The sequence below is a fragment of the Bufo bufo genome, chromosome 1, assembly GCF_905171765.1.
Source record: "Bufo bufo chromosome 1, aBufBuf1.1, whole genome shotgun sequence".
Taxonomy (NCBI): Eukaryota; Metazoa; Chordata; class Amphibia; order Anura; family Bufonidae; genus Bufo; species Bufo bufo.
In genome coordinates, this window is record NC_053389.1 from 319,186,585 (window position 1) to 319,201,522 (window position 14,938).

Below are 14,938 nucleotides of genomic sequence, written 5' to 3' on the forward strand. Positions count from 1 at the left end.
CGCCTTCCTTGTGGCGATAACCTCTATCTGCAGGGTCTCTGAGCTTGCTGCGCTTTCTTGCAAGTCTCCCTACCTTGTGTTCCACCAGGACAAAGTGGTCCTTTGTCCGGTTCCCTCTTTTCTCCCCAAGGTAGTGTCCTCATTCCATAATAATGAGGAGATTGTCCTTCCTTCTTTCTGTCCTAATCCCGCTCATCCCAGGGAGAGATCCCTTCATCGTCTTGATGTCGTTCGGGTCCTCCTGTATCTTTCAGGCGTTCCGACTCCCTCTTTGTTGTTCCTGACGGACCTCGTAAGGCTCTGCAAGCTTCCAAAGCCACCGTCTCCTGTTGGTTTCGGTCGGCTGTCAAGGAGGCCTATGTTGCAAAGGGTCGGGTTCCCCCCTTTCAGTTTACTGCTCAATCCACTAGGGCGGTCGGGGCCTCTTGGGCGGTTCGACATCAGGCTTCTGCTTCCTAAGTCTGCAAGGCCGCCACCTGGGTTTCGTTTCATACTTTTTCAAAGTTCTATCAGATCCATTCCTTGGCTTCTGCTGATGCCAGTTGGGTCGCAAGGTTCTGCAAGCAGCTGTGCGTTAGATGACTTGCATGGTTGTTTTCTTCCCTCTAGGGCTGCACGATATATCGCAAAAGTAATCGAATCGCGATAAACGGAAAATGCGGTTTGGCGATTCGGCCGAGCCGAAAATGCCGCGATTATTATATATGAAGGGGCCCCTATTGATAAAAAAAAGTCCTCTGTCCTATTGATAACAGGTCGGCCCAGCCTCTGTACTTACTTTCACAATGAATGCACTGCAGCGACGAGCGGGAGCGAGCGAGGCAGCCGGCCGGCGCGGGACAGACGTCACTTAGTCACGCTCCTGCTTCCTGAATTAAGTGGGAGGAGCGTGACAGTGACGTCAGTCACGCGCCGGCCGGCTTGCTCTCTGCCGCTCTCTGCACTGCAGTGCATTCATAGTGAAAGTACAGAGGCTGGCCATTTTATGATAGAGCGGCGCCCAGGGATCTAAGTGCACTTACTATTATTCCTGGGCGCCGCTCCGTTCGTCCGCTGTGGCCCCCGGTATTTTCAGCATTCAGAGGAAGGAGGAGGAGACGCCAGTGTCTGTCCTTCTCCATGACAGCAGCGCTGTCCAATCAGAGCGCAGAGCTCAGAGCCAGGGAGAAAAAAAACTCCCTGGCTCTGAGCTCTGAGCTGTGATTGGACAGCGCTGCTGTCATGGAGACGGAGACTCACTGGCGTCTCCTCCTCCTTGCTTTGAATGTTGAAAATACCGGGGGCCACAGCGGACGAACGGAGCGGCGCCCAGGAATAATAGTAAGTGCACTTAGATCCCTGGGCGCCGCTCTATGCAGCCTGCTGATAAGTTCATATTCTTTGGACCTATGAAAGGTCCTCTTTAATTAAATTCATTGGTGGCGCAGTGTGCGCAGTTTAGGACACATGAAGGGACACATAGGGCCATGAGGGGGACCAGCATAAGATGCTATATGTGTGTCTTATGCTGGCCCCCATTGTGGCCCCATGTGTTATAGCACACATCCCCTATAACAGCGTCCTCCACAGATCCCCCATAACAGTGCCCTCCACAGATCCCCCATAACAGTGCCCTCCACAGATCCCCCACATAACAGCGTCATCCACAGATCCCCCATAACAGTGCCCTCCACAGATCCCCCACATAACAGCGTCCTCCACAGATCCCCCACATAACAGTGCCCTCCACAGATCCCCCACATAACAGTGCCCTCCACAGATCCCCCACATAACAGTGCCCTCCACAGATCCCCCACATAACAGTGCCCTCCACAGATCCCCCACATAACAGTGCCCTCCACAGATCCCCCACATAACAGTGCCCTCCACAGATCCCCCACATAACAGCGTCATCCACAGATCCCCCACATAACAGCGCCATCCACAGATCCCCCACATAACAGCGCCATCCACAGATCCCCCACATAACAGCGTCCTCCACAGATCCCCCACATAACAGCGTCCTCCACAGATCCCCCACATAACAGCGTCATCCACAGATCCCCCACATAACAGCGTCCTCCACAGATCCCCCACATAACAGCGACCTCCACAGATCCCCCACATAACAGCGTCCTCCACAGATCCCCCACATAACAGCGCCATCCACAGATCCCCCACATAACAGCGCCATCCACAGATCCCCCATAACTATGTCATACCCAGCCGCGTCAGCGGCTCATATGGGAAAATCCAAGCAAATAGACCTCTAGCACAATTCCCTTAAAATATCGCATCGCACATCGTTATCGCAATTTTTAGGGCCCTAATCGCAATCGCACAAAATTCCCATATCGTGCAGCCCTACTTCCCTCCCTCGTGGACTGCTTTTGAACGTCCCATGGTGTCCCCCAATGCCATTCACAAGAAAAATAGATTTTTGTACTCGCCGTAAAATCCTTTTCTCGTAGGATGCATTGTGGGGAGACAGATCCCGCCCTTTTGGGTTACTTCTAGACTTCCGGGTCTTTTCCCAGGGGTTTTTGTTCTCATCCTATCTCTGGTTTAGGACATGTTGGCTTCTTATTTTTGTTTGGTTGTTACTCCTATTTCTTTTTTGACCAACTTGTTAGCTCCAGCATGTGCAGTGGGTATAGCCCAGATGGGTGGAGCCAACACTTTTCTTTCTAGTGTCAGCTGGGCATATACCATTGTGCTGTGTCCCCCAATGCATCCTGCGAGAAAAGGATTTTACGGTGAGTACAAAAATCCTTTTTGTTTACTTATAAAAAAAAAAATGCAAAATACAAATGAGATAGCACTCTGCAACCAGCATTCTGCCCTGCCTCTATACTGGATGAGGCATTGGTGTACATTTGGCCAAAGCGTAATAAGCCACTCACCACGTCAAGGTCGCCTCTATGGAGTGGTCCCTAACACTAGTTCCTACCTGTTTATGGGCCATGATAGCCACACAAAGTCCAGGGAATGCAGGTCAGCATGCACGCCAAGCACACTCTGCTTTTAACCCCGTCCGGTGCCATTACAGCTTTCATCGGATCCAGGGATGCAAGTACCAACATGCATGCTGAGCCCACCATATACTTCTCTTGGAGCCAAATGGCTACTGGTAGGTTCTATATAAGCAGACTCAGTTTTATACTGACTTTAAAACCAGCCTCCAGGACAGATTGACTGGTCAGGTGTGCATGACTGCAAGGAGATCGCCACGCCTCCAATATATACTACAAAGAAAAAATGTGGGTGATTGAGTCAGCATAAACAGGTAGGAACTAGTGTTAGGGACCACTCCATAGAGGCCACCTTGACGTGGTGAGTGGCTTATTACGCTTTGGCCAAAATGTACACCAATGCCTCATCCAGCATAGAGGCAGGGCAGAATGCTGGTTGCAGAGTGCTATCACATTTGTATTTTGCGTTTGTATATGTATTTCACCATAGTGATGTGCACCACATACAGGGTTGTGCTGACTCAATCACCCATATAAAAAAAAAAGCCAAATTTACACAAAATTTTGAAAAATTAGCAAATTTCCAAATTTTTATTTCTCTACTTTTATAACAGACAGTAATAAATACCTCCAAAAATAGTTGTCACTTTACAGTCCCTATAGGTCTACTTCATGTTTGGATCATTTTGCGAATGCCATTTTATTTTTTGGGGATGTTATAAGGCTTAGAAAATTTCCAAAACCCACTTTTTAAGGACCAGTTCAGGTTGTGAGGCTTACATAATAGAAACCACCCAAAAATGACTCCATTTTAGAAACTACACCCTTGTAACTGATTTTACAAACATTAACTCTTTAGGTGTTTCACAAAAATTAAAGGAAAATTGAGATGAAATTTCAGAATTTCCCTTTTTTGGCAGATTTTCCATTTTTTTTTCCTGTAACAAAGCAAGGGTTAACTCAATATCTATTACCCTGATTCTGTAGATTACAGAAACACCCCATTTGTGATCGTAAACTGCTGTACGGCACACGGCAGGGCACAGAAGGAAAGGAATGCTATGGTTTTTGGAGGGCCATGTCACATTTGAAGACCCCCTGATGCACCCCTAGAGTAGAAACTCAAAAAAATACCCCATTTTGGAAACTACGAGATAAGGTGCCAGTTTTGTTGGTACTATTTTAGGGCACATATGATTTTTGGTTGCTTTATTATTATACTCTTTGTGAAGCAAGGTAACAAATAGCTGTTTTGGCACCATTTTTATTTTGTTATTTATAGTGTTCATCTGACAGGTTAGATCATGTGGTATTTCTATAGAGCAGGTTGTTACGGATGCGACAATACCAAATATGACAACTTTTTTTGTTTGTTTTCAGTTTCACATAATAAAGCATTTTTGAAAAAAACGTTTTTTTTGGTCTCCATATTCTGAAAGCTATATATTTTATTTTATTTTTTTGGGCGACTGTCTTATGTAGGGTCTCATTTTTTGTGGGATTAGATGACTGTTTGTTTTATTGGTACAATTTTGGAGTGTGTATGACTTTGATCGCTTGGTATTACACTTTTTGTGATGTAAGGTGACAAAAAAATGGCTTTTTTGACACTATTTTTTTTACGGTGTTCACCTGAGGTCATGTGATATTTTTATACAGCAGGTTATTACGGATGCGGCGATAACTAATTATGTATACTTTTTTTATATTTAAGTTTTACACAATAACAGCATTTTTTAAACAAAGAGTGTCTCCATATTCTGAGAGCCATATATATATATTTTTTTTTGGGTGATCGTCTTAGGTAGGGTCTCATTTTTGGTGGGATGAGATGACTGGTATGATTTTGGGGTGTGTATGACTTTTTGATCGCTTGGTATAACACTTTTTGTGATGTAAGGTGACAAAAAATGGCTTTTTATTTTTACGGTGTTCACCTGAGGGGTTAAATCATGTGATATTTTTATAGAGCAGGTTGTTATGGATGTGGCAATACCTAATATGTTTACTCTTTTTATTTATTAAAGTTTTATACACTAATATTTTTGAAACAAACAAAAAAATCATGTTTTAGTGTCTCCATAGTCTGAGAGCCGTTGCCGGCGGATACAGCAGGGGCCCGGCTATCGGTAACAGGAGCTGCACCCACCCTATCCAATCACGTACGTGCACTTGAGGATGCGGCAAGGAGCCACATTCGCTCACGTACATGTACGTGATAATGCGGGAAGGGGTTAAGGGTGTATTGGACACCCTGATGTTACAGACAATTGTCAGGAGGGAAGCGTACCCTCCCGGCAATCGTCATATAGCTGAGGACACCACTGCTATTACATGCAGTGATGTCCTCCATGGTTTGGGTGGAGTCATTGCTATGCTACACTCGTCCCCTATGCCCCCGACAACATTGTGATTTATTTTCTTTAAGCATGCTTTAAAATCACAATTGCCCGATGAATGAGTGTTTGCTTGTTTATCAGGAATTTGGCGGCAGCATTAAACTGCCAGATGATCGCTAACAAGCGTTCATAGGAATGCTCATTAGTGTCTGCGAGAAAATTTGGCAGTCTAATTCACCCTTTACACTGCATGAACAAATTGTTATCAATTATGTAGCCAATTCTTGTCCAGTGTAAAGAGGCCTTTAGGCAACAATAATTGGGATCGAGTGTTCCTATGAATCCTCCTGCACGATAATTGCCTGATCTTCTGCCCATTAATAGGGAATGTTTTTTTAGGAGGGGTGTAAAAAAAACAAAAAAAACTTTTTTTCTCTGTTACAAAGTTTTATGTTCATCTGTACTAATATGATTTGTGTTAGTCATGCTGCTATGTCAACAGACATATGTTTTGTCTCTGGGACCGTGGTGATGAAAAATATGAAGTGATTGCTGCTATGCAAGCGAGCACAGTGCTATACCTATATTACTTGATAACTAACCTCGCTCTCCATTGCTTTGCCTAGTAGCTGATGTAATCAGACTAGATGGGCCAAATGGTTCTTATCTGCCGACACATTCTATGTTTCTATGTTTCTATTCCATAAAACACTAACAGTTGGCACACTATATATGGTGTACCTTTACCCTTTTTGCATTATTATATGATCCTAATAATACAACCCATAATATTTGTATATAGGTGCTTTGAATGCACGGATCTTGCGGCAAACACCGCTTGTCTTCTGGACTAGGATTGTGCATATTAGTAAAAATAAAATTACCAGTACCTTGATTATTGTATGCAGCACTCGTACATTGTCTTTTTGCATCAAATTATTTTATATTGATTTTCTTTGGCTTTTATACATAAACAAAGAATAACACAGATTCATGTGCAAAAACAAATACAGACCCAATTTGCGTACCTCCACAATCATAAATAAAACATACTCAATTACCTAGCCCAACTCAATTACCTAGCCCCCTCCATTCCCTGAACCGCACCATAACGCACCTAAACCACAGCTCTCTCCCCTCTCGATCTGTAGTGATACATTTTTTCACAAGTATATCCTAACGGTCCAACAAAGCTAAACTGTCTCCACCTTATCTTTATCGAGCAACACCCCTCCCTAATTGAAGAGATAAAAGGTGCCTGAAGGGCAGTCCCGCTGTTGCCATCCATGGTCCTCATATATCGTTAACATTTTTCAATAGAGCCTCTATTCTACTACACTCCGCACTCTAGCCCAATTATCACATTCATACGTACAATGAACTCCTCTTTGGTTGGTGGTACACTGTATTTTACTATTAAAGACGACCTGCAGAGCAATCTGTAGGTAGCGTGTTATAGAACAGGAGGAGCTGAGCAGATTAATAATTTTCTGGGGAAAGATTCAGTAAAACTGGTAAGTTACACATTTAAGTTAGTTTTTTCTGTCTGACCGCTATCTACAGGTATGTGTACACACTTTTACAGTGAATGCTATAAAACACGAATAGCCAAATTTGCCATCTCATGGGCAAAAGTGCAGAGAAATATTTGTATATTAAGTTTTATAGAAACCTTTCTCACAAAACAAAACTACATCATCAATCTCCTCTTCTGCTCTATAACATGCTGCCAGCAGATTACACTTTGTGCTGACAGGTTTTTTTTAAATATTTTTAGTAATCACAAAAATACTGTCATTTAGGATTGCTTAAGATAGTCACTGCATACATATATCCATAGCTACAATAATTTACTGTCTGGAATTGGGTAGCTAGCCGCTAGTGCACGTCTAACCTTAGCTATTAATGCACACATTATTGAACTGCCCAGATCATTTTTATTTTTATTTGTTTTTGTTGTATAAATCATCTGTTTACACTTTTTTTTCATTTTTGTGGTTTAAATTATTTTCAAATATTTTTTTCTATTTTAGGTTGATGTGTCCCGACAATATTTGGTGGAAGAAATTCAAAAGAGAACCAGTCGGTTTTAAAACATTACTATAAAGTTAATTCATATTTGGGTCCACTGATCTGACATTCTGACATACAACACAATTTTAAATTTTTTCAGTTTCTGTGTTCTAAATGTAATGTAATAAACAAGATTTCAAAAGTGATTGCAGTGTGACAACTGTGTGACTGTATTTTTAAGTTTATAAAGGAGCTTTTCAGAGTAATACAAAGCCACGTGTGACTTACATATTTCTCAGTGCTTAGGGATCAGTGTAAGGGAACATTTCTCCAGCAGTCGGACCTTAATTTTCACTTTTCCAGGGGAGCTGTTTTTTGGCATCAAGCCCCCCCGCCTTGATACGCCGCTGGACCACTGACCTACCGCCGTTCATCATCCGACGTTCTTGTTCGCACTACTGACCTGCTGCTGTTCATCATCCGACTGCCTTGTTCCTGCTGAGCATGCTGCGGTGTACTGGTGGCTGAATCGGAGCTGATCGCTGGGCTGAGACTGAAGGAAGGCTGAGTTGACTTGGTGGTTCGTGAATGCCCTCCTCTGTGAACGTGATGTGAGATGTGTTGCTGCTTCTCTTTCTACCTGGAGGTCTGTTTGGCGGTCCGGGATGGCAGTGGAGAGAGGGAGCAGGCTGGGGACTCTTGGAAGGGGGTCACGGAACGGGTCCTAAAGGTATACACATGGGATTTGTGTGGCGCCCCCTCCCCCACTGAAGGTCTGCGGAAAGTTTGTGGGGAACTTCTCAATTAGAATTATGAAAAGTGACTGCTATTGACTTGCATGATATGAACAGTTCGAGCTGCTAACACTATAAATATTGGAGCCTGATACGGGGTATACTGCTCAAAATGAAATGGCTGGATGAACTGATGGTCTGAATTAACTTGATTAATACTGCAAATCAAGCGAGTGTTACCAATCTCCATGTTTAATTATTCATGCTGTGAATTTTAAAATCATGACAGCCCTGCCATAGGCTATATGTACTGCAAACATGGGATGGCTGGATGAAGCGATGGTTTGAACTAATCCAACTAACTCTGCAAATTAACTGAGTCAACGGAGTGACTGCTACTGACTTTGTTATTAACAGTTTGAGTTGCGGATATATGGCTGAATACGAAATGACTGGATGAACTGATGGTTTAAATTTATTCATCTAACCTTTCAAAATAATTGAGTCATTGTTGATGATTTTCATGCCATTAATTGTCTGAGTGCGAGCTCTATAATAACGCAGCCTTCAATCAAGCTATCCACATTATAACGGACTAGGTAGAGAAGGTCTATTAGTGAACGTATGGACCTAGTAATTACTGAAAGCAGCTGATCATTTTAATGGATATCTGATTAATGTACTGCTGTTTTTGGATTATATGATTTTCTCTCCTGGATGTTTTATTTGATAGAATTTTGAGGGGTTGTAAGGAGAGGAGGGTGGAGGAAGAGGGGGAGTGTAGGAAAAATTTTACAGGGGGCGGGAAAAAAGGGTAAGGGGCAAGTAGATACCTCAATCTCCCCAATGTTAAAAAAAAAAAAAAAAAAAAAATGAAAGAACCAAGCAACTACTTTTGACTAATATGCGTGGACAGATTAGTCCTCCAAAAGAAAAGGGATGTGGTGGTGGGCGAAGAGGGGGAGTCTATTTTAGAGGGAAATTTTGCCCCGAAGGTACCAGAGATTGGCTTCCAGTCTGGGGAGAGTGGTAGTAAACAGTTAAAGGAGTTAGAGGAGAATGCCTTTGCTAAAGAGGAGCAGGCCCGTAGCCTGCAAGATATATTCCAAGAAATAAAAAAATGTAGCTTGGCAATACAGGACCTCTCTCTCTCCAGACTGGAAATATTAGGGAGTCAGTGGGGCTCCTCCGAGCGGATGCGCAAAAATATTAAGAAAGGTTGATAGAATTTGAGAAAAGTGCATCTGACTTTGAGGACCTTTTACAGATAACTATTAAAGAAAAAAACTCCCTAAAGGAAGAAAATAGGGATCTGAAAAATAGACTACTTGATTTAGAAAACAGGTCCAGAAGGGCAAATCTGAGATGTCTTGGGATCCCAGAGGGTGCGGAAGGACAAGATCCCTGCACTTTTTTTTACAAACTTGGTTGATGCAGCAACTGGGCCAGGACGTCTCGGATTATAAGAGCTTTGTAGAGCGGGCCTATAGACTCCCACAAAAACTGCCCCCACCTGACATGAGACCACAACCTATAATATTTAATTTATTATCGGTCCGGGATAAGGAGGAGATATTGCGTAGGTCAAGGAAAAAAGGGAAGTTAGAATACTTGGGTACAACTGTAATGTTATTTCCTGATTACGCAAAAGAAACGGTAAAGGCAGGCAGATGGGATTTATGGCAGGCAAAACTACAACCGATAATATTATGTGCTATTTTGTGAACACCCAGCTTGAACGCACAAATTGTGGTGAACGCCTGATTGTTACCATAGATGCCTCAAAGGCGTTTGATACTATAGAATGGCCCTTTTTTATTACAACACTAGAGAAGATGGGATTTGGTGACCATTTCATATCGTGGGTAAGATTGTTATACACAGAAATCTCAGCAAAAGTGATATTAAATAGGGAATATTCTGATAACATAAAAATCTGCAGGGGGGTTAGACAGGGGTGTCCCCTTTCCCCTCTTCTTTTTGCGATGGCAATAGAACCGTTAGCAAATTGTGCGTTTCAGGTTTGGGGAACACGAGAAAAAAAATTGCTTTATATGCAGATATTATGTTTGTAGGCTCACATAGTTCACTCTTGAAGATTTTCCAGGTATTTGACCAATATGGCAAATATGCTGGACTCAATATAAACTGGGCTAAATCGGCCTGTGTCCCGCTTGATCCTCTGAACAACTTTATACCTGGACCACTGGAAATTAAGAAGATTGAAGAACCCGTTAAATATCTGGGTATTCAAATAACTCCAAACCCCAATGACTATATTCAGTTGAATGTAGCCCCTAAAATACAGGAAATAAGGAAAAAAAGAAGATGCATGGAAAAGACTATGGGCCAGATTTATCATTTGCTCAAGTCAGAATAACGGAGTGAAAAAGTCGCAAAAAAATGCGCAAACGCTAAAACTGCGCACAAATTTGCGACTTTTCTGCTCTGCACTATGCTCCCCAGTTTTCTGAAAGTGGGCGTGTTTTCTTATGTCAATGAATCTCTAGACAGATTTACTATTGGGACTATTTAAAAAGTCGCAAAAAAATGCGCAATTTCACTCCAGTGAGGATCATGCTTATCTTATGAGACTTTTTAATAGCACATGCGACTTTTTCGTAGGGACGTGCGACTTTTGTAAAGCTGCTTACCGATAAACTGCTACCGTCAAACCACATTTATTACAGTCTTAAAGGGCCGATCATAAATCTGACTTAGCTAAAACTGTCTTTAGCCATATGTGAAAGTGGAGTGAGCTGTCAGAGTAATGATAAATCTGGCCCTATATGTCTCAATGGCAGGTCGTATTTCCTTGGTTAAAATGTGTCTACTACCTCCCTTGAAATATATTTTGTGGAATTCTCCGGTAATAATCCCAAGAAAAATATTTAAAATAATAGCTAGCCTTTTAATGGATTTGATATGGCGAGGGAAAAATCCAAGGATAAAAGCACAAATATTGTATATCCAAGAGAGGGAGGGCGGATTATCCGTCCCAGATGTAGAACTTTATTTCATCGCTGGCCATATAAAAAACATGATAAGGTGGAGTAATACTCAAAGATATAAGTCCATGATTTCAGGGATAAATTATAGGTTAGACAGTTGTACTATTTTTCAATTAATAGAAGCGGGAATTTTGGCACAACAGGGAAGTAGTAAGATACCGTTATTTGAATTGATGGACAGGGTTTGGAAGGAGGCAAAAGAAAAGAAGCCAATAGCTTAATGTTTAAATGGAAAGACGACATAAATCCCCAGCAAGAATAGTTTTGGGAATTGGCCATAAAGGAGAAAAATAGGGTCTCTAACAACTTTTCCCATAGGATTACTTAATTTTTAATATATTATATTGTCTGTATTACTCCCCTAAGATATTAATGAAGTGTTATAAACTATAAAATTTTAGTTGTTTAAAATGTGAAGAGGTAGGGGTGGATGATGTCCATATACTCTGGACATGTATATAGATTCAAAAGTTTTGGGGAAAGGTCAATGATAGAATAGAGCAATACCACCGGTTTAAAGTCCCTAGCCAATTTGAGACATGTATACTGGGGGTGATGGATAAAATTGATGCCCCACAACATCGGGAAATTGCATCCAAACTTATTTTCCAAGCCCTTATTTTGCGGCTCCCACGGTCAGGGAATGGGAGAAGTCTACTAAAATCTCACTTCCTAGAGAGGAATTTCACCTTGTAAATATTAAGAAAAAACAAAGATTTGTTAGAATATGGCAGAAATGGCTAATATAGTTACTCCCTAGGAGACTACTGGTGTTGTGGGTTTAGGTTGGGGTTGGGGTCGGGGGGGGGGTGTAGGGGTGAGAGAGTGGCAAGAGGTGAGGATATTTTTTTTTTTCTTCTTTTCTCTCTTCAAGAGGGAGTAGACCATGAATAAGGGAGGAGGGTGGGGAGGGTATATAATCATATGGAACTAAAAGATTGTTATAACTTTTTTTGTATGATGTAAAAAACAATAAAGATTTAAAGGGATTCTGTCACAAGGTTTCACCTTCTCCAGATAAAAATATGGTTATGTTCAGGGAGCTTTCACGATTCCTAATGTGGTCTTATAAATGTAATCTGTAGGCTCATTTTGCTAAAAAAAAATCTCGCGCGTGCGCACAGGGCTCTGCCTGATGCGCCCGTGCGGACTTCTCCGTTCGGCTTCATAGAGCGAAGTGCGCATGCGCCGGCACTTCGCTCAACCTCTCGATGACCTGCACACTGGCAGAGCCCTGTGCGCACTCGCGAGATGTTAGAGCAGAAGGAGGGGGGAGGGATGGAGAGCCGGAGGCGTCACAAAGGATTATGAGGCGCCGCTGAGGTCGGGAAAGGCTGAGCTGGGCACGAACGGCGGCGGGTGCGGGCGGCAGCTTGGATCCATTTACATCCCCTTGGGCACCTTATTTTGTTGAATGACAGGTTAGTAATAGCGGTTTTTTTTTTTTTTTTTTTAGCAAAATGAGCCTACAGATTACATTTATAAGACCACATTAGGAATCGTGAAAGCTCCCTGAACATAACCATATTTTTATCTGGAGGGGGTGAAACCTGGTGACAGAATCCCTTTAAATAAGAAAAAAAAAAAACTTTAGAGAACCTCTGCTGTCCATGTACGGCACTGGTCCTTAAGTCACGTCCACCAGCACCGTACATGTACAGCAGAGGTTCTCTACAGTTTTTTTTTTTTTCTTAAGGACTAGTGCCGTACATGGACAGCGGGCTGATCAGTCAGGTGCAGGAGCTGCACAGACCTGGCAGTTACTGACAGCCGTGCCCCTGCTGCATATGCCGGCATCGGTGAAAACACTGATGCCGGCGTATTAACCGCCATCATGCAATGATTTTTATTGTATAGGCCCATGTCTGCAGCACATGCTGCTGCTATCAAGGGACTAAGGAAATCTATTTCTGGTAAGTAAAATTTGTTTTAATTTTTTTTATTTTACACACACATCTGTTTATAACAAAATATCTTTTAACACCTTAAGAACCAGGTCATTTTTAGCTAATCTGACATGTCCCTTTTATGTGGTGATATCTTTAAAACGCTTTTACTTATCCAAGCCATTCTGAGATTTGTTTTCTCGTCACCTATTGTTTTTTATGACAGTGATAATATAGAAGTGAAAAGACCAATAGATCGGCACTGCAGATGAGTATTTCGTGGTGCTCGTGTCCTAGGATTGGCATCCCATAAAACAACAGCAAAAAAGGGACGGCACTCACTGTTATCTGCAAAAAGTTCTATTTATTGTCACATAGTCCTGTGACGCGTTTCGACACTCGCAGGTGTCTTTATCAAACAGTAATACACACATTACAAAACGACCCTTAAATAGCCAAACCCCTCATCAAGGTGTGCGTATCACGTGACCGTGATGTCATAGGACACCCCCCCTAAAAAAACAGATGCACAATTCAAACAAATATTGCAACAGTTAATTCTCATCATGGATATGGTATTCTCCTGCTTTCATTCACAATATACTGCGTCACTTCACCTATAGAAAAACATATATGAATATATCCATCTCAAAAACCTATCCAGATTATCTACACACAAGTGTGGATGAAGTCCACATTTGTGTGTAGATTATTCATAAGAGATTCTGAGGACTACTCAGCAAAGAGGGGTGTATAAATGGCAAGACTCTACAGGCATGGCCATTCCACTGCCTCCTCCAGTTCTGGCAGCGATTCTACCACTGGCCAACGCAATACTTTTTTAGGCAGACGCAGCCGACAAAGAAAGCAAATATAGGAGAGCCGGCCGCCATCATCAGGGAAGCAGATGCACCCAGGACGACCAGATTGCAGGTATGCCAGAGACATTAGTACTGAATCTTTCTTCTAAGAACTTAAGTCCAACACAAATGAAGATTTTACAAAAGAGTTTGCCTTTTAGCCCTACGGACACTATAGACACATTTAGCTTGGATATGGACATGCAAAGGTTTTTTCGCAATGTACGATTAAAAACATTTCTCTGGTAATAAATGTGTACCTGCGTCTTCGGAGAGGGTTAGTGCCGATACTCTCACTCTGACACAATTTGATCTCAAAGTAAAAAAGCAAGTTCGTACCTCTGAAAATATATCATCCTATTGAAACATTTGTCAATGTAGTACAGCAGGACTTGGCTGCACTACTTGGGAGATTTAAACAGGGTTCTTTTTATATACATCATAATGTCACTAAAGATTAGAGAAATGCCCTCTCCCAACTAGTGGAGGACAAGTCCCTTGTATTCAAACCTTGAGATAAGGGGGGGGGGTGCCTTAGTGATCCTCGATTAAATCATATTATGTCTCAGAGATCATGGGTCAATTGCAAAACAGGGACACATACCGTGTTTTGCAGTCAGATCCCACAGGGCATATTAAACGCATGCTGTTGAATGATACAGAGAGAATGGAACGTTAGACGCCAAGCTGGGTGATTTTTATATATATATATATATATATATATAAATCTCAACACCCGATTATACCGGTGTTACCTAAGGTCCACAAATCTATGACTCATCTGCCGGGCCGCCCCATAGTGGCGGCTACCAATTCTATCCCCCAGCCCCCCAGCGATACTTTTGGATAAGGTATTAAGGAAAGAGAATCTCACAGACCATTGAGAAAAAAGGAAAAAACTTTTATTCCTTTTGTGGTAAAATATCACCCTTGGGTACATAAAGTCAGAACATTAGTGAACAGACATTGGCATATCATTAGTGAATCCTACCCTATGATTGAAGAATTTCAACAACGACCTATGGTATGCTATAAGAGAACGGAGAACATTTGTGATAAAATTGTCAGAGCAGACATCGGGAGTGACAGAAGGGATTTAAAACAAATGCTTACGACTCCGAGACAGGGAACTTTTCCCTGCCTT

At 42.1% G+C, this 14,938-nt stretch overlaps 1 protein-coding gene across 1 annotated transcript in view; it reads left to right on the top strand.

The window, feature by feature from the left end:
* The window catches only part of LOC121008948 (histidine--tRNA ligase, cytoplasmic-like), a 113,949-nt gene extending 106,440 nt beyond the window's left edge, over nucleotides 1–7,509 (top strand). Inside the window, exon 13 of the mRNA XM_040441785.1 lies at nucleotides 7,324–7,509. Coding sequence (XP_040297719.1) covers nucleotides 7,324–7,383 — 60 coding nt within the window. The 3' untranslated portion in view covers nucleotides 7,384–7,509. The remainder of the gene's footprint in view (nucleotides 1–7,323) is intronic.
* Nucleotides 7,510–14,938: the final 7,429 nt, after the last annotated feature.